This window comes from Meles meles, chromosome 4, assembly GCF_922984935.1.
Source record: "Meles meles chromosome 4, mMelMel3.1 paternal haplotype, whole genome shotgun sequence".
In the NCBI taxonomy this organism is placed as follows: domain Eukaryota; kingdom Metazoa; phylum Chordata; class Mammalia; order Carnivora; family Mustelidae; genus Meles; species Meles meles.
This window is the reverse complement of record NC_060069.1, coordinates 161974942-162000554: the sequence shown is the minus strand read 5'-3', so window position 1 is coordinate 162000554 and position 25613 is coordinate 161974942. Positions and strand designations below refer to the sequence as shown.

At 60.7% G+C, this 25613-nt stretch overlaps 1 protein-coding gene across 4 annotated transcripts in view; it reads right to left on the bottom strand.

The window, feature by feature from the left end:
* Positions 1-7461: 7461 nt before the first annotated feature.
* The window catches only part of PKNOX1 (PBX/knotted 1 homeobox 1), a 53467-nt gene continuing 35315 nt past the window's right edge, over positions 7462-25613 (bottom strand). For all 4 annotated transcript variants that reach the window (XM_046001576.1, XM_046001578.1, XM_046001577.1 and 1 more), the window contains 5 exons: positions 24431-24528; positions 18692-18820; positions 16208-16284; positions 12904-13076; positions 7462-10704 (listed from right to left, as the gene is read on the bottom strand). In XM_046001576.1, coding sequence (XP_045857532.1) covers positions 10493-10704; positions 12904-13076; positions 16208-16284; positions 18692-18820; positions 24431-24528 — 689 coding nt within the window. In that variant the 3' untranslated portion in view covers positions 7462-10492. The remainder of the gene's footprint in view (positions 10705-12903; positions 13077-16207; positions 16285-18691; positions 18821-24430; positions 24529-25613) is intronic.

Genomic DNA, 25613 nt, shown 5'->3' with positions numbered 1-25613 from the left:
CCCGACGGGTCAGCAGGTTACTTTCCCACAACAATGCCCGTACTGGCCAGTCCCAGCACCCCAGCCTGCTCCCTGGGGACCACGGGCTAGACTGAAAGACAGTGACGCTCTCTGTGGAGCTCCGAGCCTCCGCTCCCCTGGGCACCCCAGCCGGGGCCTGACCTCGGGGTCTGCACCCCAGGGCTGGGGAACACACCTCCCCGGTGGCCTTCAGCCTTGTCAGGAGCCCCCCTGCTGTGGCTGCGGAAGCCAGCAGCCCCCCTGCCCTGCGTCCTGGCCCTCGCTCCTCCCTTGAAGGGCTGGGGACCCGGGGGATGGCACCTGGGGCCACGTGGGCTTGTGCTCGGGGAAAGCCAGGAGCTTCCCGACCCGGGCTCAGGAGCCCCCTTCCAGCCTGTCCCAGGCTATCCCCCACCGTCAGCCTCGACACTGCTTCTCCGGAGCCGCAGGCCTTGCACGACAAGGCCCCTGTTTCTGGCGCACTGCCCTCCCGTGCCCGCGTCCCCTGGCCCAGAGCCGCCGGTGCCCCCCGACACACGGTGACAAGCAGCTCCCTGCTCAGTAATACCTGGTCCCTAAGCAGGAGGTCCCCACCCCGCCCTGCACATGGCTGGCCTGCCCGCGGGGCTGAACTCCGGGGCGCGGCCACCCCTGCCTGCGAGGGAAGCTGGACTTTGGGGTCGTTAGTCAGGGGGCCGTGGGCTCAGCTTGAAAGGGCAGTGGCGGGGGTGTCAGTCCTAAGGAACAAGAAAGATCAAACGCGCAGGACCGCACGCTGCCCATTCCCGAAGCCGCCCTTAAGGGGACCTGAACAGGTGACAGCTGGTGACACACTGGTGTCCCGGGGGGCACGCCAGCCGAGCCCCTGGGGTCCATGTGAGCATCCCACGTGGCCGGCAGACCCCCTCCTCCCGCCGAGTCCAGCAGGGCACTGGATCGCTCCTGGCCCCGCCCACAGGTGAGCCCTCTTCTGCGCTGTGGACCGCCTCCCCTCCTGGCACTCCCGGCGAGACACAGCCCACCTTCCGCCGTGGAAGCGCCGTGCTCTCCCCCAACATCCTTTGCAGCCGGGATGCAGGCACCGGACAAGCTTGGGCGACCAGACGCCCACCCCATGCCGCCAGGAAGGAGGACGTGGCACCCGCCGCAGGATCTGGGCGTGGAGGGCAGCGCGGCTGCATCCAGGTTGGGGCGCCGCGTGGCGTCTGCCCCACTCCCGGGGCGACCAGCGGTGGTGGCTCGGTGGCTGGCCTGACCCCGGCCCTCTGGCTCTGGGACCACTGGAGTCTGGGCTTCCCAGGAGTGTCCTTTTTGCCGAAGGAGCCACTGTCTCTTGCAACAAGAAGCGCCAAGCAGGGATGTTTCCTCCGTGGCCACCTAGGGATGACCGCATGCTCAGTCCCTTCTCCCGTCCTCCGTCATAGCTGTGTGCACGCTGGATTCCAGAAGGAGCTCGCTCTTCCTGGAGCCCAAGCTGCGGGAGGAGGAACCCGTCCTCCGTGACGGTCTGGCCAGTGCTGGAAAGACTCCGGCCCCAAACAGCCCCTCCTGGGCGTTGTCACCTGGGCGTCAGGTAGCGTCAGTCCCACTGCACCCCTCGGGAGGCTGCTGGCCGAGCCGCCTTCTCCTGTGCTCAGAGACACAGGCCACAAGCAAGACTGTTCTCCACCTGCTAGATCAGCAACAGTCAGGAGCAGAAAATCCCCACGGTGGAGGGTGCCGGTGGGCAGGTATCGTGCCCCACGTCCTGGGCACGACCTCTGCCAGCTGCTGGGGACATCGGCACAGCCTCTGGGGAGGGCAGCCTGCCGGCACACGGACTGGAGCAGCCGATGCGAGCATCCGGGAGACACAGAGCGTCCCTAGACACCAGACACCAGTCCCAGCCCAGAATTACAAACACCCCACACCAGACCTTCCCTCCTGGTGGGAGGAGCCAAATAAGACATAAGACACGTCCCGTCCATGCCTGCCGCGGAAGAGGACGCGGCCTCGGCAGGGAGGACGTTCCGACGCCTGCTACAAGGTTGAACCTAACGACATCTCGCCTTGCGAAATAAACCAGTCACATAAGGACAAACACCGTCAGATTCCGCTTGCGGAGGCATCTCGGAGGGTCAGACCAGCGAACACAAAATGCAGACCGGGGGGAGGGGGGCGAGGGGCTGCGGGAGGGGTGTGGGGCTGTGTTTGAGGAGGACAGAGCTTCAGTTTGGGAAGGTGGGACGTTCCGGAGAGGATGGCGGGACGGCTGCACGAATGTACTGAGCGCCACAGAACTGGACGACTGCAGACAGGGTCGGGTGCTGTTTCATATTCCCTGTAGCTTACTGCGATGAAAACAAGAAACGGGAAGACAGCCGGAGAGAGCCGGGGGGGCGAAGCGGCCACATCCCACCAAATGTTGACCCTGGAGACCGGAGAGCCGCGTGGGGCCGCCCGGCGGACGGCAGGTCAGGGCCCCCCGCCGCGCGCAGCCAGCACACGGGCCCTGGGGCGGGCGCGCCTGCAGCGTCCGGGCAGCTCCGAGGGGCCGGGAGGAGCAGGCGAGCACACTCGGGGTTGGGACAGAGCTGCCCCCTGCGCCCCTCCTCCCAGGGGCTGACTTGGGTCACTTGGGCCAGCTCGCTGGTCTGGAAGTCACGCGTGGCAATTCCCACACAGACCGTGTGTGCAAATGCTCTGCACGGGGTGAGTCCACGGTTTCCAACGGTCTTGGTGGCCGTGTCGGGTGACGCTCTTACCGCAGAGGCCCCAAAGGCCAGACAACGGGGGAGCTTCCCAGGCCCGTGGGAGTCGACGGAGTAGAACCAGCCATTCCTCCTGAGCCTTGTTCAGAACAACCAGGGGTGGGGCAGGGACAGCCAGGGAGCCCCGGCCTGCAGCCCGCGCTGGAGGGAAGCAGAGGAAGGGCAGGGCACGGGGCGGGGACAGGTCCTGTGCAGGGTGGCTCTGCCCCAGTCTGCCCCAGGGGCCCGCCTGCGCGGGCGGCTGCCCAGAACTGAAGTGTAGAGCGCGGGGACCTTCTGCGACGTGTGACGACAAAGCCGGACCGACTGCTCTCGCGGCACTGACTCACGTCGCAGGTCGTGTCTGTGCCGGACGGGTGTTCGCTTCACTCAGAGTTCACAAGCTCAAAGAAGGCGAGGACCCGTGAAGCCCGTGTGGACCCCGAGAAGCTGTCAAGGGCCAGAGAGGAGCCAGGAGGGGACCGGGGGACACGGCAGATGGGGTGGGGGGCCGGGAGGCACAAAGGAAGCACCACGGGGCGGGTCAGAGCCTCTCCAGCCGGGTGCCAGGTGCCAGGACGGCCAGGCAGTCCCTAACCCTCCGGAGACAGGGTTCGCTCGACGGACGGGGTCCTGGAGGAGCGCGTGGGGCTGGCGCGCTGCTGCGGCCACAGAAGCCGCCGTGCCCGGGACACGAGCACCGCCACGGGGAGCAGGGTCGCAGCCGTCTGGGACCGCTCAAGGGGACGCAGGAGACCACGAAACCACCTCTCAAGTTCTAAGTAAAAGTGACTTCCAAGTCCCAATTCCTCCCTCCTGACGCCCGTTTTTAACTTGTGGACCTCGGTGCCGAGAGCTGGTGATGCCCCCCCCCACCCGCGGTGGGCGAGCTCCCGCCGCCCTCGCTCCCTCGCTCCCAGGCAGCGCCCGGCCGAGGTGCGTCCCGCACGGTCTCACTGACCTCGGGGGGCTGCGGCAGAGCAGTTGGCAGACGCCCACCCACGGGAAGTCCTGCCGATCGCGCGGCGGCTCCACTTCCCCTTCGGACGGAGAAGCCACGCGAGCGTGCCCCCGACGGTAAGGACACTGGGCAAGCCACCAGGTCCTGACTCTTCTCCAGTCAGAGCCGCAGCGTAAGGCCACCAGACGCCTGACCTCCCAAGTGGGACAAAGCCCTCTGGGACAGGAGCGGACGCCGATGGGCTCCCCTTGAGCCCGGCACAGGAGGGGAAGAAGACAGCCGGCCATCAGGGCGCGGCGCTCCCTCACACGGGGGCTGGCGAGGCGGCTTGGGGAGCAGGCGAGGGGCCGGAGAGATGCCCTCGGACGTGTGCCGGCACGACCCCGCCCCACCCCAACCAGGCCCTCATGTAAGAGCCTTAATCCACGAGGGGAGGAACCATCCCATGCTGCCCCATGAAGACCACTGCTTCTGGGGGGGCCCAGAGAACCTTCTGGACTCCGGATGCGGCCCCGATCCAGGAGGCCCACTTCCTCCCACTCTGTAAGGCCGGGTTTGCGGTCAGAGGCACCGCTGGCGCCCCAGAACCTGCCCACCACCTCCCGGCCTCGCCGGGGTCTTCTGCAGGGGCGGGGCAGAGCAGGGAGACCACCGCGGGGGCTCGGGTGCAGGGCTGCCGAAAGCGGACGGCAGGGCAGAAACAGGGGACAGTGGTCGGGCTGGAGGATTCTGAAGGTGAAAAAGCAAGGGTGAGACCGAAACCCAGCACGTCGGTTCAAAAGACGCAGGCACGCATGCTCAGAGCCTGCCGGAAGGGGTGCGCCCGTCCCCCCGGGGCGTGAGGACCATGTACCGGGTCTCTGCTGTTCCCCCAGGTCAACCCGGCTTTCCACCCGTCCCGTCAGCAGTTAGGCGGCACGGGACGGAGACAACCACCCCGTGTCGAGAAAACAGTCCTCCAAAGGGAACCGGGAACACGCGCTTGCCACGGTCACCGGGTTCGGGCGCCCGCCCCCGGCAGGTGCATCCTTCCCCGCAGCCCTGCCCCGTGCCCTCGGCTCTGACTCCCAGGGAGCGTCTGGGCCGTGGTCCGCACGGGAAGGGGACACAGATCCTCGACCGGGACGCATGGGGCCAGAGCCACCCCGCTTCCGCTCCCTGGGGCACCTGGAGTCCCGGGAGGAGGTCCTGGCGGCGGGGGTCCCAGTGATGCTCCGACCCCAGGCTCCGGGCTCCCACTTCCAGGCAAACTCAGAACCACCGCCCCCACCTCGGCCGAGAGCCACAGCCGGCCTCGCTCCCCCGCGGGCTTGCCGGCTGCCCGGATCCGGCCCTGACTGCTGGCTCCTGTCCTCCGGGCTTCTCTCGCCACTGCCAGTCTCGTTCTCTGGATCTGCAGGACCCCCCGTAACCCTAACCAGTAAGTACTCGTGGGTGGCAGGCACTGGGACAGAAGCCCGCCCCGCTCGGCCCGTCGCCCGCTCCCAGTCCACAGCGGCCTCGGCGGAACGGGGAAGCTTCCTGCGGGTCTGGCCAAGCCCACTTCTGGGTTAGCCTGTCTTTATGTGTTTGGGGTCTTACAAGGTCTCCCACGAGGTAACAAAGACGCGCTCCTTCCGAGTCGCCTACTGATCCGCGGTCACCTCTCCGGGACCCCCGGCATCCGCCTCCCCGTCTTCTCCAGCTCTGCTAGAAGCCGCGATCACCTCCTGGGGGCCCAACCCAACGTCCCCCGCCCATGCCACGTCCACTCCTAGAAACACGCCTTTCTCAGCCTCTCCGCTCAGCCCCGCCGTCCTGTTCTAAGAACGTGGGGCTTCGGACCTCCGGCCAACGCCAACGCGCGGTGCGGACGCTTATGGGCTTTACAACTCACTCCGAGCAGGACTGCTGGGTCACTACTCCAGAAAACTGAGTTAACAGAAAGCAACATTTTAAAATACACCTCTTTTTTTCTGTAAGACGTTGTCTACAAAAAAAAAAAAAAAAGCCTGAGCAAATGAAGCTCTCGACCTCCTTAAACTGTTCCTTGTCAAACCACTGCAGTGAAGGACTCCCTCGTCTACAGTAAAACCATCACTGGCTTCTGCGGGTTGAAGTTTGGGGTTCATTTAAGTCACGACATGAGAAACGGAAACATCTGGGGGCGCCTGGGTGGCTTAGTTAAGCGACTGCCTTTGGCTCGGGTCATGATCCTGGAGTCCTGGGATGGAGTCCCACATCGGGCTCCCTGCTTGGCGGGGAGCCTGCTTCTCCCCCTGACCCTCCCCTTCTCATGCTCTCTCTCTCTCAAATAAAAAAAATCTTAAAAAGAAAAAATTAAGAAATAGAAACATCTGTGCAACATAATGCCTTCTAAATATTATTTGTGCGTATGGGGTCCCTGGGTGGCTCAGTGGGTTAAAGCCTCTGCCTTCGGCTCCGGTCATGATATCAGGCTCCTGGGATCGATCCCCGCATCGGGCTCTCTGCTCCGCAGGGAGCCTGCTTCCTCCTCTCTCTCTGCCTGCCTCTCTGCCTACTTGTGATCTCTCTCTGTCAAACAAATGAACAAAATCTTAAATATCATTTGTGTGTAAAATACTAAATTATTCAATTAAGCCAGACAAAGTAGCCCTTTCCAGGGCTGGAAGAGCCACCGCGGGGAGGAGACCGGACCTGGTTCAGGGCCAGGGCGCTGGGGACAGTGGACGGCTGGCAAGCCAGCAGGACCCCGCGTCCAAGACGAGCATTCATCTCCTTGTCACGTGGGCTTCGAGGCCACAGCTCTGCAGCTTTGCCAATTTTAGCTGAAAAATGGCACCGAGACCTTAGGTCTTAGTGAAGATAAGAGGGTTTCACTGTAAAAGGGCAAAATCCTGTGTTAAGAATTTCGTCAAAGAGCGTCTCTAAGCACAGCATCGGGGCTAAACGTAGTAGATGTTACTTCTGACCTCTGCACGGTGTAACAAAACGGGAAACACTAGTCCAAGCGTATTTCTTCTTTTCAGGATTCACCAGGTCAGACTTATTTACTTCTCTCTCCAGACAGATGGGTGGAACTGGATTAGTTATAAATACTATTTCTGAGCTAGAATAACCTTACACGCCAATTTCTTCCTTTTACATACACAGCACCTGAAGCCTAGGGGGGGGTCAGAGACTGGGCTCACCTGGTTAGAATTCCGACCTAGAGGAGCTGCAGGGCCGGCACAGACGCTCCATTTTCCGTCCGATCAAACAGGACGTTTCCTGAAACACTGTGCTTCACAGCTGGTTCTCATCGCCCGCGAGACTCAGCGTTCAGGTGTGCTCTTTAAACACCCGTGAGTCTGCTCACTTTGGCCTGGAAGCGTGAACGGTCTGGGGGGAGTTCGAGTGCCCCGGGCTACGAAGAGAACGTTCGCTGACGCTGTTTTACTGTCGCTCTTCGACGTGTCCAGAAGGACGCTGGGCTCCCCTCACGGCACGCCCGTGGAAGGCAGCCCCTCGCTGATGAATCCTTCCTCATTCCTACCAAAACAATTAGGTTTCTGATAAACTACAATAAAAAACAAACAAAAACTTTGCAATTTTTTTCCCTGGGAACAGCACTTAAGGGAGGACCCCTGAAAACGCGGGCGGACCGGTGCGTCCGGGCCGTCCCATCCTAATTCTTGAACCAAGCGCAGGGCTCCCCACGACCCCCACGACCCCCACGTCACCAGCAACACCTGCCGACAATGTCCACGTCCCACTTCAAACGGAAAAGGCAGCTGTGGTGACACCAGCTTTTAGAAAATAAAACGTCCATCAAGCGCGTCTCTATTTTTAATGTTTTTGCTTTGATAAATCAGATGCTTCACAAAAATCCCTTTGAAAGACAACAATCCAAGAAAACATAGTGTTACAGTGTTCACATTTTAAAGATTGTCAGTTCATAGACCGAACGGAACTAAAACGAAGGCAGACCGTGGAATCACTTCTGTCACTACGGCCAGAGACGGCCTTCTCCCTCGGGCCGGCGGTGCTCGAGTGTGTCTGGAAGGCGAGCCCTGGCCGCTCGCCCCACAGGGAAGGCCCCTCCAAGGCCGCCCCCCTCACTCAGGATCCTCCCCCGGCTGGCGGCAGGCGGGCCACTGCGGGCGGAGCGGGTGATGCCCCCACAGGGAGGGCAGCGGCCCAGCCTGTCAGGCTCCCTCCCTGCTCAGCCGGGGCACAGAGGGGACGGCCGGCTTCCTCTGGGCCTCAGAACGCACCCAAGGCACCTTCTCGTGGACGGAGAGCGTCGCATCCGCTCACCGAAAAGGAACGTTCGAAGGCGTCCCCTTTGCGCAGCTGCTCTGGAATGCCGAACGGCTGGGGATGGAGGTTTCTCCGATGCAGACGGACAGACCGTGCGCTGGTGGCGGCTCTCTGACCCCAATCGGCTTTGCCATATGCCCAGTCGCGCATGGGCACCTGTGCGTCCCGGGAAGTTGGAACCTCAGGCCACTCTACGCGCCTCTCTCTGAACGGCTCATCGCAGTGATCGGAGCCCAGTGAGCACGGAGACCCCGAGAACCCCCGCCGCAGCCAGAGGGAGCCCGCGGCATCACTGGGCACCGAGGCCTCAGGCCCGTGGGGGGTGGGACTCTGCACGGGAGCCCTGCACCGCCGGGCTGCCCCTTGCAGGATCCCTGGCCGGGGAGGGAAACAGAGATTGCTGGGAGTCCCTGGGCAGGGAGGGACATAGTGACTGCTGGGAGTCCCTGGGCATGGAGGGGGACAGTGACTGCTGGGAGTCCCAGAGCAGGGAGAACACGGTGACCACTGTGAATCCCTGCACGGGGAGGGAGACAGTGACTGCAGGGAGTCCCTGGGCGGGGAGGGAGACGGTGACCGCTGGGAGTCCCGGGGCAGGGATGGGGACGGTGACCGCTGGGAGTCCGCACCGGGAGCACGTCTGCACTCACCCAAGGAGCAGAGCGGCTAGGAGGGCCTGGGGCCGCAGGAAGCCGGCTGGCCGGCCTCCACAGGTCCTCGCTGGAAGAAGTCCAACAATACCAGACTTTAGGTCAAGTTAAAATCATCTTTTAAACTGGGCAGACTTACTGAAAAAATTACAGACCATTTATAAACAAGGAATGGAACTGCTGCTTACAAATGCGATTCTCTGGCCAAGAGTCAATAGTCGCGTTTTTCTTCTAAAGCTCCTGAAATATTTTTAAGAGAAATTTCCGTGTATTTCTAACTGTCTTCTAAGTTATCTAGGAAATGCTCTTCTGTGATTAACTTTAATCAATAAATTTGGGGGGACGAAGTCAGTTGCAGAACAAAATCTGCCCTCGCTCAAAATGTCCCCTCAGCGTCAGCGTGGTCTGCAGCCGGCTACCGCCGTCGAACCTCAAGAACGGGTGACTTTCCTGACCGTGAACTACTGGTCAGCCACATGGACCGCGGGAGTCCCGTGTCAGACCACGTACAGACTTCACGAGACAAGGCGGCTTGTTTTCGCTCGGAGGAAGAGCCCCACTTGCAACTACATGAAAAAAAGGGAACAAAACCCGGTCTCCTCTCCTGGCGTGTCTGAAGTCTGCAATTATTCCAAACCTCGCGTGCACAAGCCCAAGGGGCAGGGCTCTGGAAGAGCGACGACGGACAAGGAGGGAAAATGGACACCGGGCGGGAGAGCCTGCCGTCACACTGTCGCCCCGTCTGGGTCCGTGTGCCTTCGGGGAGGTGTTGATTATGTAACAGAGCTAGCGTGGCTCATGGGCCCTCACTCGGAGCCCGCGGGCAGAGGACGTTTTGTATGAGTTTGTAATGAACATTCTAGTGTAACACATGGCTGACGAAAACATCCCAGAGCCACACACAGCTAGCTGGGACAGGGACCATTTAGGTTCAGATCAGACAGAAACACAGGCGGTGAGCTGTTCTCCGGTCACTGGCCGCCGCGTCACCTGACTTACTAGCCCTGTTTAGCAATCCCTTAGGTCTACGTCCGGATCGAGAGTAAGATGTGATGTGAGCGTTCACGTAGCGACTAAAATTTGCAGGGACCAAAATTTCATTCAACAGCTGCTTCCTTCATAGTCGTAAATACGAACCACCAGCCTGGGACGGCAGAGAGCCGTGGAATGCTAGCTAACTTTGGGCAGGTTCACGAAATTTGGTCAGTCCACAACATTCCAAATTGAAGTAGTAAGCACATATTGTTTCTCCTCTAGAAATTTTATCCTCATATAGTCATCCAATTCATAACGAATTTATAAAAATAGCTTTTTATCCAATAATTCCAGCAAGGTAAAAATAGGAGTTTCTTTTTCATCTATAGCAAATGAAACAGGCTCACGGAATGTGCGAGAACCTACATGTGTTCAGAGGGCCCCCCGCGGAGCCACGCCCACTTTGCCCCGTGCGGCGTCCGCCTGGCATGGGCGGCTTTAAGACGCAGAAGCTTCTTTCGAATCCGCGGGCCGCACAAAGAGATCAGCCCACTGAGACCTGCTTCAACCACAGAACTAAGTTAAAACTGCGTAATTTTTTAGAAAACGGCAGCACTATTCCTTAATCTAATTAGGGGCTCACGGGGGTGTTTGCCACTCATCACATTTTTAGCGTTAAACCTTTAAAGAATTTCCTTAAAAACCCACACACACGCACACACACACACACGCACGCCCGAAAGAAGTCGCTGCACCAGCAAAGATGCTCTTGAAGCGTACTATGAAATACAAAAGTGCACTCTTCTCTATCTACATATAAAACATATTAGAAATAAAACTGTGTAAAAGGTTTGCCGTGCAAACTGTAAAAAGTCAGGCCGGCCCGCCCCACGGTTCTGGGCCGCGCCGGCGCCCTACTGCAGGGAGTCGCTGTTCTCCAGGACGAGGCCGCTGATGTGGGCGGGGGCCAGCGCGGCCCCACTGTCCCCCGTGCTGTCCACAGACTCGTCCTCGCTCTGCTCCGCCATCATGACCTGCTGCACCGCCAGAGTGGCGCCGTCCGAGGACAGGGACTGGAGGCTGTCCACGTTCATGCTCACGGGCGCGGTGATGGTCACGACGGCCCCTGCGGCAGGAGGGGAAAATCAGCTCCGGCACACGAAGACGCTCGTCACGCGGTGGGCACGGTTGCTTATCTGACTCCGGTTCTGGGGTGTTCCACAGGGGCTGGGAAACGGCCTCTAGGATCCACCTCAGCCCTTCCTGAGCTAACACGCTCTCAACCCTCCTGGTCTACGGAAGGCCTCGGGTCGGGACTACAAGAACACAGGTGCACGGGGCGGAAAGCAGGTTTCACAAGGAGAACAGGAGAGGCCACGAGCCTTCTAACATGCCTGTCCTCGTGTGCCTTCCGGCCTAGCAGCCGAGGGACAGAAGCTGCAGGAGCGCAAGGAGCCCTGTGCCATCACACACGGGGCCTCGTGCGCTCGTCTGGAAAGGCCTCCAGACTTAGCGACGGGGGACAGCAGGAGGAGACGTCACAGGTCAGAATCGGGGAAACCCTTTTAAAGAGCTTCATTCATCCCCTGTGGTCTCCGCACAGTGGGTCGTGTCAGGAGTGCCCTGGGAGCGCAGCCAGAAACCGGTAATGAGGACGGTTTCTGGAGAAGACCGGGGGCCAGGTTGGAGGGAAAATCAGTTTCCACTGGATGGTTCTGTGTGAAATTCCACCCAGATATGCAGGGAATGTCTTTTCCAAGGAGGGAGGGCGGGGGAAGAGGGAGAGAACTAATACCTTCCTAACTAATTCTTGGATTAAAAGAGAAAACAGAACCTGAAAACACAAATTACTTAAACAAAAATCGAAGACCACTGCGTAGCAAAATCCAAACGGTGAAGGCCCAGCTGCAAACGTACGCACCACAACCAGGAAACAAAGTCAAGCCTGGCTTACACCCAGCGTGAGGGGCCCAGCCCAGCCGGCCGGCCAGCTCGGCTGTGGGAGCCCCGCGTCCATTCGCTGGAGGACGGGTCCGCACATGCACGCGGGACACAGTCAAGCCCCAGGAGAGAAGCATCTGAGAAGATTCAAGGACGCCGTCCAGGCCTCTGAGAGCTGCACGGGGGGCGGGGGCAGGGAAGGGGGACTAGACAAGAAAATCTTGCCTGGGCTTACGCAGTCAGCCCGGGACGGAGCGCCCCTGGGTCACCAAATGGGGATCAGTCACAAAAGACTGTCCCAAGTAACGTCCGTGCTAGGACAGGGCTCAGGAGGACTCGCCGCCGTGGGAAAGCCCTGCCCCCGGCCAGGCGACATTCACAGGGCCTGGCATCAGTCCAAGGTTCCCAGGCACGCGCGCGGGCAGGGCGACGACCCTCAGTGAGGACAAAAGTCAGCCAACGGACAGCCGCGCAGGGCAGAGATGTTAGAGGCAGCGGAGGGCGTCAGAACAGTTCCTGGGACTGTGTTCTCGGAAGCGGAGCCACGAGAGGCAGAAAAGACTTTTCCGGAACTTCTGGAGATGAGCAGGACAGTGTCTCCCCGAAACGCACCCGCGGTGGGCCCGGTGGCAGGTCAGCCACAGAAAATAAGCTCAGTGACGCCCAAAGACAGACACGGGAGCCATCAAGACGGCGGAAACAAGAAACAGAATCCCAAACGCAGGAAAGCGCACCAGTAAGTACAGGTGGACAGAGGCGGTCCCTGAAGGGGTGGGGGAGGGGCGGCAGAGAAGGTATTTGAGGAAATACGGGCTCGAGTTTGCCGCCGCAGCAACAGTAGCTGCTGAGGAAAACACCCCAAGGAAGTAGGGCCGAGCTAGTAAGGGCGAAGACACACACGGAAGGACGCGCACACCCGAACGAGCCCAACGCTGGAGAACTGTCGCTAACATAAAGCTGCTTGTAAACACGGATCAGGCGGGGAGAGGGACGGGTCGGGGACCAGCAACAGCAGGACCAGGGCCGCGGGGGCTCCCCGACGTTTAAGGGGAAAAAAGGCAGAACGCCAGGTGGTGAGGCCGGGACAGCCCCGCACTGACGCCCAAGGGAGAAGCAACCCACAAAGGGGAACGAGGAACAGAACACAACTGGGACTCCAGGCCTCGGTCACTGGGCTCTGCAGATAAGGTCAGCCCCACAGCTGTGCGCGGAAGGGCCCCGCCCCCGCCCCCGCCCCCTGCGGTCCCGCCCCCAGCACCCCGGTGGCCCCGCCCCCGCCCCCTGCGGCCCCGCCCCCAGCACCCCGGTGGCCCCGCCCCCAGCACCCCGGTGGCCCCGCCCCCAGCACCCCGGTGGCCCCGCCCCCAGCACCCCGGTGGCCCACCTTCAGACATGGCCAGCTCGCTGGGGGGCGGCTGCGCAGCGCCGGAGGCAATGGAGTCGGGCCAAAACCTCTGGACCGGCCTGTTCTGAGCCGTTTTCTTCTTCGTTTTTGGAGTTTCTGAACAGCTAGAATCCAGCATGGGCTGAAGAATCCGTCTTCTGGCGTTGATGAACCTGGGCGTCAGGGGCAACACGGGGAAGCGGTCACGAGGCGGGCCCTCCCGCTGAGCACGCCCTGGCCCACCCCCAGCACGACCCCACAGTCCTGTCCCCCTGGTGCAGACGGTGCTCCGTCCGCTCGTGGTCACCTCCGTGTGGGCAGCTTTAGGGCCGAGTGGGCCCTCGACACCCCAAGGAACAGGCTAGTTATGGCAGGGCCCCTGTCTGAAATCCCTCAGCTGTGCGGCTGCTGCGACAGCGCCCCCGGGGACCCCAGACAGGACCCAGCAGCCCAAGCGGGGACCAGATCCCGCACAAGCAGAGGGGCAGGAGCGCACGGTCCCACGTGGGAACATGCTTCACTGACTTTAAGTACGTGCCTGGAAAGCCTGCCTTCAGCCGCACCTTCCCCGCACCCAGCTGGTGCCCCCGGATCTGGGAGGGCAGCAGAGCTCTGGACCACGCCTGCCCCCCAGAAGCCGGCGGCTGTTCCGACCACACACTCGGAGGAGGACACAGCTGCGCCTGCCAAGCCTAGGAGCAGTCCCTCCTCTAGGAGAATGGCAAGGAGGGGGTCACCTCTCACTGGAGCCGAGCCTGCTCACTCCCGGAAGCGGGGCCCTCATGACGGCGAGGATTCGTGTTTGGGCGTCGGAGAAATACAAGCTCCACGGAGACTGGGGTCCTGCGCTGGTCTGCCGCCCGCCCCGCTCTCCAGGTGCCCAGGTGCAGAGCAGAACCGGGGCGCACCTGCTCCCAGGCCACATGAACATAGTGACGCTCACGGGGCACCTGGCTGGCCGGGTTAGAGCGTGCCACTCCGCATCTCCACCGAGAGCGAGCCTGACGCTGGGTGCACAGACGCCTTAAATCTAAAATCCTAGCATTTGCAACATTCTCCAGGGGAAAGGAGGGGACTGAAGCCACAGAGTGGCAGGCAGTGATCCGGTCCCTGGAGCACAAGCACGGGGGGCGCCGGCCGTCACAGGAGAGCCCTGGCGGCCCCCAGCTCGGCGCCGACCCGCCATTGCCTGCGGAGGGAAGCCCGCTGCTGCCTCTCAGCATCCGCCTCTCCAGCCTCCTCACTCAGAACCGCCAGGTGGCAGGGGCACAAGCTAACGGGGTGTTCAAGGTCAGCCCAGGGTGGGATTTTTGTAAATGTAAAAGGAAACAAAGTCACACAAAGTAAAAGTAGCTACAAAGATGAAAAGGTTTTAGAAACTTTATGCTAATCGTGCTAGTAAACTGTGATTAACGTAAAACTTAAAAGCGGGGGCGCCTGGGTGGCTCAGTGGGTTAAGGCCTCTGCCTTCGGCTCAGGTCAGGATCCCAGGGTCCTGGGATCGAGCGCCGCATCGGGCTCTCTGCTCAGCAGGGAGCCTGCTTCCTCCTCTCTCTTGCCTGCCTCTCTGCCTAGTTGTGATCTCTCTCTGTCAAATAAATAAATAAAATCTTAAAAAAAAAAAAATAAAACTTAAAAGCAGGTGTCAAACCTTCCAGATCAGACAATTCTAGTAACATGACAGAGCAGCACGTTAGGGAGCTCGAGGAAGTTAAGACGAGGACAAGCAAGAAGGCTGACCAGCAACAAAGGCATCGGGCTGTCCGGAGAAGGGACTCTAACGTCCAGCTCCAACCAGCTGACTGCCCTTAGGACTAAACCCGGATGGAGCGTCCCACCAGATGCGCCAGGGAACAGAAGGTACTAGAGACCATCGCAAACGTCACAGCGACAACACGTGTGAAAACTTTTTTCTTTCTTTTTTTTTTTTTTGCAAACGCTGTTTAAAAGATCTAATAGGAAATAATCCAAAGACTCTGTATTCTTGGTCCCCAAGGCTCAAACAATGGCCCAAACGCAAGATTACAGATACTCATTGCGACCCGAAGCGCACCCATACGTCCTGCCCAGACGGCCGGGAGATTTTGTCATTGATACTGGAAGGTACCTGACCTTGCTCAAATTTAAATTTTTTTTTTAAGATTTTATTTATTTATTGGACAGACAGAGATCACAAGTAGGCAGAGAGGCAGGCAGAGAGAGGGGGGGAAGCAGTCTCCCTACTGAGCAGAGAGCTCGATGCGGGGCTCGATCCCAGGACCCTGGGATCATGACCCGAGCCGAAGGCAGAGGCCTTGACCCACTGAGCCCCCCAGGAACCCCTCGAATTTAAATGTTAACAGTTAGCAGAGAACCGTGTTCACAAGTGATAGAGTCTGTGCTTCCTTTTGAGGACGCCCGTTTTATCAGCCGGTCCTGTTTCCCTCTCCTGAGCGACTACGAGAGACCGACGACGGACACCCACAGCCTTACGTGCACCCTGGACCTTAACGCCCTCCATCATGTCAGCGGCTCGATCTCAGGGGAGCATGCGTGGTCGGGGTCCAAGCGTCCACCGTAGCATGTGACACCGAAATTACAAGAGGCTACTTCATTCGTGAAGTCAACCAATCCCGGGCATTTCCCTCCTAGGACCCCGAGTCCCGCTGTGGGGGTGGGACTGCCATACGGACAGGGGACAGCAGAGGGGCCGCCTCCCCAGCTCAGAACTGAACAAAGGGACAGAGGTTGGGCAGCTGCAGGGGCGGGAGGGGCACCAGAGGTCAAGATGCCTCATCGCCACCAGGCACCGCCCAGGGAAGCTCATCGCCGAAAACATCACGTTTCTGAATGAATGTGGGGGCTCCGGCGTAGTGGTGACCCACAAAGGAGAAACGTTTTTTCTGAGACTGTGTGGCCAGGTGCAAGCGGCTGGGGGGCGGGCAGAGGGAGAGAGTCTCAAGCGGGCTCCACGCCCAGTGTGGAGCCCAACGCGGGGCTCAATCCCATGACCCCGAGGATCACAGCCTGAGCCAAAATCAAGAGTTGGACGCTTAGCCGACGGAGCCACCCAGGCGCCCTCGGACAAGCACGTTTCTAACTGGACGAGCAGAGAAAAGTCCTCAGTGAGGACGAAAGGTTTAAGTCGAAAGTGTGTGCTGATTTATTCTCAAATATCCTGCCATCAGTTCCGGCACTCTGGGGACACAGCGCCGCCGGTTACAAGGACTCAGCCATCTTCAACCCAACCCCACTATTTATTAGTGTATTCTCGAGGCTTCCATCATGGTGACCGGCACCGTTCCGGAGGGCGGGCGGCTCTTACCAGTTGTTCACTTGGAGTAGTGTCAAATTTGTCTGAGCAGCAATCTGTTTTTTCTCGTCTTCTGTCGGGTAGGGGTGCTGGAAATCAAAAGAAGGGTCAGCACGACTGGCACGGTTTAAAGGGGACTCGAGCTTATGTAGGTAGAAGAGAGACAAATAATCATTAGCAAAAAAACGGTAAGTAGCAAGAGCACTTTCTGCCAAAACCTCATTAGTCTTATGATTTCGCTTTAGAAACGTGCCGCAGGACGTCTCCCCCACGCTGCTCAAGCACGCGGCAGCGAGGGGGCAGACACAGCGCAGGCCAAGGCGAGACCGGGTGAGCGGCTCAGAGACGAGGCCGGGGTGCTGGGCCCACCGAGAGCCACGCCCTGCTCTCCTAGAAGGGCCACTTCACCGAGGCCACACGATGGAGTTCGGACCCAGCAAGCCACAGCACGGGCGTCGCGCACAGTCACTTCTGTCGTACAGACGGGGAAGCCAAGGCCGGAAAGCACACAAAGTCCCCATCCTCCAGCTGGGTAAGCAGGGGACACAGGGAGGGGGCGGGGCCAGCGGCTCCCAGGCCCACACACGGGGCGACACGCTTCTGTCCCAGGCACTGGGAGAGGAAAGGGACACGGGGGTGCATGGCGGGCGGTTCAGGACCCGCTTGGGGCCAGGTCAGCGTGTGCGGTCCGTGAAGAGCCGCACCCAGGGCTGGGGTGGGAGCACCTGTTACCTTCCTCCTCCTCGGACAGTGAAAACACTTGAAAAAGCAGAATTAAACCGGAAGGTACGTATCAAAACTGACAGAAGGACCAAAGGAATCTCTTCTATCTACGGTAACAAGCGCCTTCTCCACGGCTGATCACTGTCCACACACAGAAGCCAGGAGGACACGGGCTCTAAAGCCTGCCTCCCCGGAGTCCCTGATTCCAGATGGCCTGGGACCCCGGAGGACATGGGGGACAGAAGCTACCGTAACACTCGGCACGGGCGGCCGTCGCTGCACACGACCTTCCCAGACGCGGCCGCACCGCTCAGAGACGGCACTATCGTCCCCAGACCCGTGCTGCCGTGGGCTGCACGTAGGGATGGCTCGGCAGAGCGGGAGAGGAGAGAAGCGGGGTGTCCTGGCGCTCCAGGCGGGCTGGCCTGAGCTCCCTGGGGGCCTTCCCCCCGGGGAAAGGGAGAGAGGTCCTGTCCCCACCCCAGAACTGCTCAGCGACAGCACGTGCCGGTGTCTGGAGTCAGTGGCTCCTCCGACTGCTATCTCTCGGGGAAGGAGCCTGGCATCAGTTAGAGAAAAGGGGGTGCTGGTCGGCAGTGACATGGGCTAAAGCCCGGAAGACGGGGGATGACAGAGACTGGTGCCGGCCCGGGGCTGAGTCAGGGCGAGGATGGAGACCGGCGCTGGAACACAGGAGGCCCGGGGCTCAGGCAGCCGGCCTGCCCCAGGGTGGATGCAAAGGAAGGGCACCAGGACACCTTGTTGACAGCCAGGGACAACGGGCTGCAGATGAGCGGGGTGGGCTGCGGAGGGAGCGGGCGGCAACCAGAGACACAAGCAGGGGCCAGGGAGGCCAAGGGGCAGAGTCGCCGACGCAGCGCGGCAGTCGGGAGCAGCAGGTGGCCGGGGCTGCGGAGGGAGGCGAGCACGGGCCACAGAGCTGGCTCCCGAGGCTGCCGGGCGGCTCCCCGCTGGGCCTCCTGACCTTCTGTCCCTCCGGGCACAGACAGGCCACTGCAACTGTGCCCACACGCCCCCGTGGGCTCCTCTGTTTGCCTGGACACGACAGGCAGCGGCCACTTTCCCACCTTGGTCTCACCGCACACTCCCCTAAAAGCCAACCGGGCCCTTCCTGACCCTGGCCACCAGACCGGGCGGTCCCCCAAGCTGCCCAGGGTCACATGTGTCCCCCAAGTCCAGCAGCATGAGGCCTGAGGGTCTCAACTCATGAGAAGCAAGTCTTGCCAGCAAATGGGCGAGCGAGCGTGTGCTTGCTAAGACGGGACACCCCCACAGAGAAGGTGTGTCGCGACCCGGGGGAGCGAACAGGTGCGTGGACACGCCTGCGGGGCCAGCGCCATCTCAAGTTCAACAAGCCCGTGTGCCGGCCCCTCGGTCCACAGCTCGGTCTTTGACCTTACCACACCCTCCGCTCAAATCCAGTATCCAAGACGTCATCGTTTCCCCGGGTTTTGCCCAAACTCCTCTTCTCTCTGCCCACTTCTCGAACCTCACTGCACTAGGTCACCCCTCGTGGCACGGAGGTGATTAGCAGAGCGGAAAGGACTCCCTGGTCGGCAGCGGGGCCCTCCCGACTAAGTCCCTGAGGCAGAGCCCCCCAGAGCGCGGTCACCCTCCTCTGTCCCGCGTCCCTCCCGAACACTGAGACAGTCAGCCGGGACACCCATGCCCGACGCACAGCGCGCTCTTTGCGGAGAGGAAGCGGAGGGGAGGCGTCCCGGGGCACCGCTGCCGGGGTCCCCGCGCCCTTACCCCGATGTGCTGGAAGAGCCAGGACCGCATCACGTTGGTGGCGTGCTTCGGCAGAACGCCCCGTTTGTTCTTAGAGGAGCCGTCGTCTTGATGCAAGATGCTCAGGTCTTGGTTTAACTGCAACTGGAGCTTTTAGACAACGGGAAAATGACGTTAGAAAGCACAGAAAATCACAACACACGCAAGTGGCTCCCGACTTCAGATGGACAAATACCCAAAGGTCTTACGGATAAATGACGTGCGGACCTCAGAGGGGGTGGACTGGGCCCGGCGAGCTCAGGTGTGGGGGCGGCGCCCTCTGCAGCCTCACTACGGACCCCGCTGTCTCGCGGGCAACGGTCCCCCATCCAGCAGGTGAGACCGGAGCCCAGTGGGCCTCGGAGCCACTGCCCGGCAGACACGTGCGTCCCACGGCCCTCGCGCCCACCGCGTGTTTTCACCTCGTGCCCTCTAGTCACAGACGTGACAGCATGTGACAACACCCGCTCCCCTAGCCGAGGATCCCAGGTGATCAGCAGAAACGGGCAGGAAGGCGGGAGGGCGGCCAGCGAGAGGTGGCCGTGTGACCTGAGCAGAGGGGAGATAGAGACGCGCACACAGTGTGGACACGGGGCACAGGGCAAAGGGGCCATGGTGCCCGCCCTGGGCATGGCCTCCCTTGGCTCCGAGGACAGCGTGGGCACATTCTGCTCATTCCGGCGCACACAGCACTTCTCACGTGCGTGTCTTTCGCACCAACGGAAGAAGGTGTCGATGGGTCAGCCCCCTGGGCCCCAGGTGTCACGGCTCACGGCCGGCCTGCCTGTGCAGACGGCAGCGCTCACGACCCGGGCCAGGAGGAAAAGCCGCCGCGCTCCCCAGGCCCTCGGGGACATCCCCGCGGCTGTGCACGCGTGAATTCGGAACTTAGTGTAAGAACCGGACTTGCTAAGGAAGAAGGTCAGCTTCAGCGCAACTATCCAGAGACGGAGCTGTGAGCGCTTGGAACTTGGTTTTGAGGAGGTCACTGTATCGTCTGTACTTCCTCGGGCTGTGCAGCGCTGGGAGAGGATACGCTCTTTAAAAGCCTCAACAGTGACATGAAACGGCCACGATCTATGGCTTCCAGGAAGCACGGAGACACCAGCTGTATCAAAGTGTCTCGAAAGTCAAGACTATCATTAAGGGCGTAAGTGTTTTTTGAAATGTGCTTCTTTGTCAAAGGACGGAAGGCGGTCGGCATCAAGCACCCCTCCACGCTCCAGTTTGCACACAGGAAGAAGAACAGGAAACCAACTTGGAACAGGAGCTCCAAAGCCCCGGGGCCACACCTCAGCTCGCCTGGCTTGTTTGTTTCAATCTTGCTTGTTTCAATCTTGTTTGTTTCAATCAGCACACGCTGTTCTTCACCGAACCTCAGGCGCTCAGGGCTGCTTAAACGTGGGCTCAAAACAGGGGAGATGACAGCTGCCTGCCTGACTCGCCCTCACAGAAGTGACCAAGGGGCCTGAGGGCCAACGAGGCTGTGAGGAAGACAGGCCACGGGCCTCTGTGCCGAACGGCCGCTGGCCCTGCTGCGCTCCGGCAAAGCCGGGGACGGGACAAGGGGGGGTTGAAAGGCCCAGGCAAGTGGCTGGAAGTCTGATTCCGTAGCGAGAGCCCCCGTCCGACCCTGCCCATCCTTCTCCGCAGATGACCGATCCGCCCCGCGGGAGACCAGGGACACAAGGGGCACAGTGGCACACTGGGAGGGAGGGGCACGGCCAGAAAGGAGGTGAGGGGAGTCGCACGCAGAATGGGAGACCCCGGCCCACGCCCGCCCTCGCAAGCAGGCCTCCGCCGGCCAGATGTCCGAGAGCCCTTCTCTGGAGACGCGGAGCAGTGGAACCCTCCAGAGGCCTGCGGAGAAGCGGGCCTGCCCTGCACCGCCCCTGGCCACGCACCCAACGGCTTCTGGCAGCTCGTGGGGACAGTCCCGAGGACAGCCAACTGTCCCCAGACAGCGGAAGGCCGCCACACACCGCAGGCGCCCGCGTGAGTAAGCGCGGAGACGCAGAGAGAGAGAAGGCGGACGCTACAGACAACTCGGCGGCCCGCGGAGCCCACGTGGGGGCTACTTCGGAAGACAGCGCAGCGGGCTCGCAGGCGTCCAGGAAACCCGCCCCGCGCTGAAGCGGCAGCCCCCGCGGAGGGGGACGCAGAAGGAGCCCGCTCAGAACGCCGACAGGAAGACAAATACGAAATGACACCAAAACGCAGAGATTCGGTTCAGAAGGTCTAACGGGCTCGGGCTGGGGGCGGGGCTGTCCCAGAGATGTCCGGGAGAGGACCCCCACCCACCCGCACCCACGACGTGAGGTCTGCCGGGGCTCGGCAGCAGCTCAGAGAAGAGGCGTCTGAGAGCAGAGAACTCAGCAGATGGGAAAGCCGCAGCAGGACCTCCTCCCACGGCGAAGCCCCCGGCGCCATGCTCCCCGCCCCCACCGACGATTTTATGCGGAAACCTACTGTAAACGGAAACCATACTGTAAACGGACTGCGTCGAGTACGAGACACAGTAATAATAAATAATAAAGTCATCTTCAGGTTTGCCACGTCTCAAAAAACGTCGTTCCCACGCGCATCTCCCCTGGAAGTTCTCCAAGTGGGGACTGAAGCCGAGAAAGTAGAGGACGGAGGCTCTAGGAGAAGGGACTCCTCAAGGCGGTGTCAAAGGGAAGTTCAAGAACACGCCCTGTGCCCCCCGTGGATGCAGAAGAGCTGCGACAAGAGGAGGTGGAGAGCTTCTGGGGGCACGCGACACCGTGCGGGGCACCCAGGGCTCAGCCCGCTGTGGGCCATGGCACCAGGAGAGCCAGGCCAGGGGCGACAGGAAAGCGCTTGTGACTCTGCCAGAAACACGTGAACCAGAGAAGCCCTGCGATCTCCGCTACACACTCAGCTCACAGAGACCAGGTGAGGCTCATGCTGACGACAGGTGCGGGGCGGGGGGATGGGGCGGCACAGCCTTGCGGGGGTGGGGGGGCACGGGGTGGGATACGGAGCACAAGCCCCGACCATAGACAGAGAATCCAAACAGGTGCTTCAGGGGTGAGTAAAGAGGGGAGATTTTTAGTTAGAAACGGGAGGAAAGCAGGATTGGGAAGCAGCCGCCCGAGCGGAAAGGAGGGAACGGGGCAGGAGAGGTGGCGGTTTGCTCCAAGCCTCTCAGCACCCCGCCCACCGGGCTGGACGCACAACTGGATATAAAAAAGCAAAATAAGGGGCGCCTGGGGGGCTCAGTCGTTAAGCATCTGCCTTCGGCTCAGGTCATGATCTCAGGGTCCTGGGATCAAGCCCCGCATCGGGCTCCCTGCTCAGCCGGGAAGCCTGCTTCTCCCTCACCCACTCCCCCTGCTTGTGTTCCCTCTCTCGCTGTCTCTGTCAAATAAATAAATAAAAAGAAAATAAGAGTAAAACGGAAACAGAAAACCTTGTCATGGGCCAAATAATAGCAAAAACCTAAAACACGTAAATGGCAGTCATACGGGGCTGCGGGAGGGAGAGGGCGTCAGGGAAATGCCCAGCCACCTCTCTACTCCCGAAAACATGTGCTGAGAAGCAGAAACGGCTTTCCACAGAGATGCCCTAGGAAGACGCCAAACCCTGCCTCCTCTTGACGGGCACTAGGTCAGAATGTGGCCCACGGCGGCCGATTCTCTTCCGGGGGCGAGGGGCAGGGTTACTATCGGCCCTGCGTGCGCCCACGCCACCCAGACACGGGGCAGGACGGGGCCGTTCGGGGATGGCCGGGAGGGACTGCTACCACACTGCTGCCGTGGCCGGTGCTGGCCGGAGTGACGGCGTGACCTGGGGCGGACAGCGGTTTTCCCGATAAAACCAACCCTGATGGTTTCTGAGGGAAGAACAGAGCCAGAGCAGCCCAAAGAGCTACAACAAAAACCGCGCGGACCACGCCCAGCTCGTCCTCAAAGGAACCCACACCCCGGGGCCCTGTCAATCTGTTTACGCTTCTGCTGCAAACCCGGGGCAGCTCCTGTCTCCCGCTTCCTGGCCCTGCCACCCTAGAAGCCAGACTCGGCAGGCGTGTGGCGGGGAGGGGACAGACGCCCGGTGGGCTGGAGCCACGGAGCGCCGGGGCAGAGGCAGCCCGCGGGCCGCAGGGAGGGGAGCTGTGTCCTTCCGTCTGCCCAGCAGTGCTGGGGAGGGTCACGTGCATGTTCCGCGTCCAAAAGGGTTTTGCTGAAGCTCTGTGTGTCCCCTGCTAGACTAGTCCTCGCCGTCTGTAAGAAAATTCAGGCAAGTAGAAAACTTTCTTCTTTTTATTCCTTAATGACGGATTTACGTGTCTGAGAGAGGAGCACGCGGCAGGACGGGGCGGAGGGAGCAGAGAGAATCCTAAACGGACCCCCGTTGGGCGCAGAGCCCGACACGGGGCTTGATCTCCCGACCCTGAGACCGCGACCTGAGCCGAAATCAAGTCAGAGGCTTAACTGACTGAGCCACCAGGCGCCCCGGAGAACTTTGTTCTTAAGCGACACAAGGCAGGCAGGTCACTCTGAAGTGTGTCTCTCTGAAAGCAGCTCCCTGTGGTACCAGGAGGCGCTCGTGCTCACCGCCGCGCTGAATGGGGAGCTCCAGGGACAGCGGGTTGGCCAGGAATCTAGGGACAACGCCGGCAGAGTCCGGCTCCTCCTCTACCCACGACGGGGCCTGGTGAGACCCCGTGTGCCCAGATGACCAGGCCCCCAGCCCCAGCTCAACCGTGTCCAGGCAGCGAGAGGCAGGAAGCCCTGGATTGGCAGCACCAGCCCGTGCGCCTGCAGCCCCAGGCCTGCTCGCAGGAGACCAGCATCTCCGGAGCTGGGCCTCCAAGCTGCCCGGGAGGCTGTGGGAAACCCTTGTGCAGGCCAAAGACAAAGAACTCACCGAATCTGTATTCCTAAATGTGAGCGGGTAAGAGAAACACGACCCTCTGACTTAAACCCAGCTAAATGGGGAAAACAGGGTGCGTGTGTGCCCATGATTGACAGTGGCGGGCGCCGAGCCCGAGAGCTCTGAGAGCGCCGAGCCCGAGCCCCGCACAGGCACAGAGAGAGCAGCGCGAGCTCCACCGGCAGAGAACGGCTCGTCCACCTGCGGCTTCAGCCCGCAAAGCTCCTTCCTGCACTCTCGGAACCGGGGCTCCCCGCGAGGCGGCCGGCCAAGGGCAGGATGAGCCCACCGGCCTCCTCCTTGAGCAGGGCCTCCACCGGGCCCCAGGGAGCAGGGAAGGGGCAGCCCGGGCTTGGCTCTTCCACAAGGCTGTGGGAGGGCGTTCAGGAAGGGTCCCGCTGCTCCCAGGACAGGCCTGAAGCCACGCTCTGGCCCAGCAGGTGCACCGAGAAGGGCCTGGCCATGGTCTGCGGGGTCTGCGGTCGGCCAACGGGAAGAGCCCGTGCACGCGGCCTCGAATCTCCCGAGCCGGAGACAGCTGCGCAGTCCGCCCTTCAGTTGGACGACAGTGGCTGCTGAGGGAAAGGGGTGAGGGCTGACTTTTTTCCGGCTTCCTTAGACTTTCTGAACTTGGAGACTTTTTTGCAACGAGAGAGACGAAGCGTAGATGAGAGACAGCGCGCTGACATCGCGATGACCTGCAGACGGCTACGGGAAAGCCGGCCGAGACCGTGGTCTTCAGGCGGAGGAACAGCTCCAGCCCGGACCCACTGTGCCCCATGCGGCGCGACTCAGCCCCATCCCGCCCGGGAGCGACACACGCACCTGGGAGCTCTGGATCCTGATCGCGCCGGGCGACAGCGCCTGTGTCACTACGTGGCCTTGAGGAGTGACGACTGTGACGGGCTGGTACACGGTGCCACCTCAAGAAGGAAGACATTAAAAGACGCGTAAGTCTCAAGGATTTAAAACCATATTCTCGATATATGCAGCGCGCGTACGGAAGGAATGACACCTCCAGTCTGACGCAGTTTTTAAACTATTTCAAGTGATCAGTACTTAGCTGGCGGACTTGTCACTGCAAATTATTAAAACAATGTCCCTGGACAAACAGCGTCCCGGCATCTATAGGGAGGCCTGGCTCTGGGCAGGGGAGGGGCACCGTGGGGGGCCGCAGTACTCTAAGGGGTGTGCGGGCCCCTGGGCAGGAGGTATGGCATCGTGCGGGGAAAGAGGGTGCGGCACAGCAGAGCAGGGCAGTGAGCGGGGGGGAGGGGGGCAGAACATTTGGGGGGACAGGGCAGTGTTCCGGGGCGGGGCACGATGTGGGGGTGCACAGTGTGGGGCAGGCGGCAAGGTGTCCCACCGCACAGGGCACAAGGGCATACCTAGATCCTGCAATTCCCTCTTTGTCTGCCTCTATGTCCTCCTTTCCCCACAGTTACCAGTATTAGAGGACCCGGCCATGGTGTGAAATATCTTTATCATCGTCTGTTTTGATCCAACATGCGTTCCTCTCCCCGCGGAGGTGTCCCTGCACACTACTGCACGAGACTTTCGGTGTGAATTTCTCCCTCCTTACACGCCCCAGTCCGTTTTCACAACGATGTTGTATTTGCGACGTTCGACGCGCACCAGGGAACTGCAGAACCCCTACCCATGGTGGGTTTCACTATGCAAGTAATACTAAGAATGAATTCTTGTTTGTCAAACACTAATGACACCACCTAAGCTTGTCCAGGTGCTGCCAAGAGCCCAAGGAACAACGACGTCCCCTGCAAACCACAGCGGTTTTTGCTACATGTCGTCAACTCCTTCATAAAACCTTTCTTCTCAAAATCCTTCGGTAGAGAAACAGAGCTTGCGCACACTATTTGTTACTGGGAATTAAAACGAGGAAGATGCATTCGATTCTAAGGGCTCTAGATGTTGCCACTCCTATTTCAGGAACCGGCATTGATTAGAAATTATACTGACGCACTTCTCTGTTCTAACGGGAAGGCCTTTC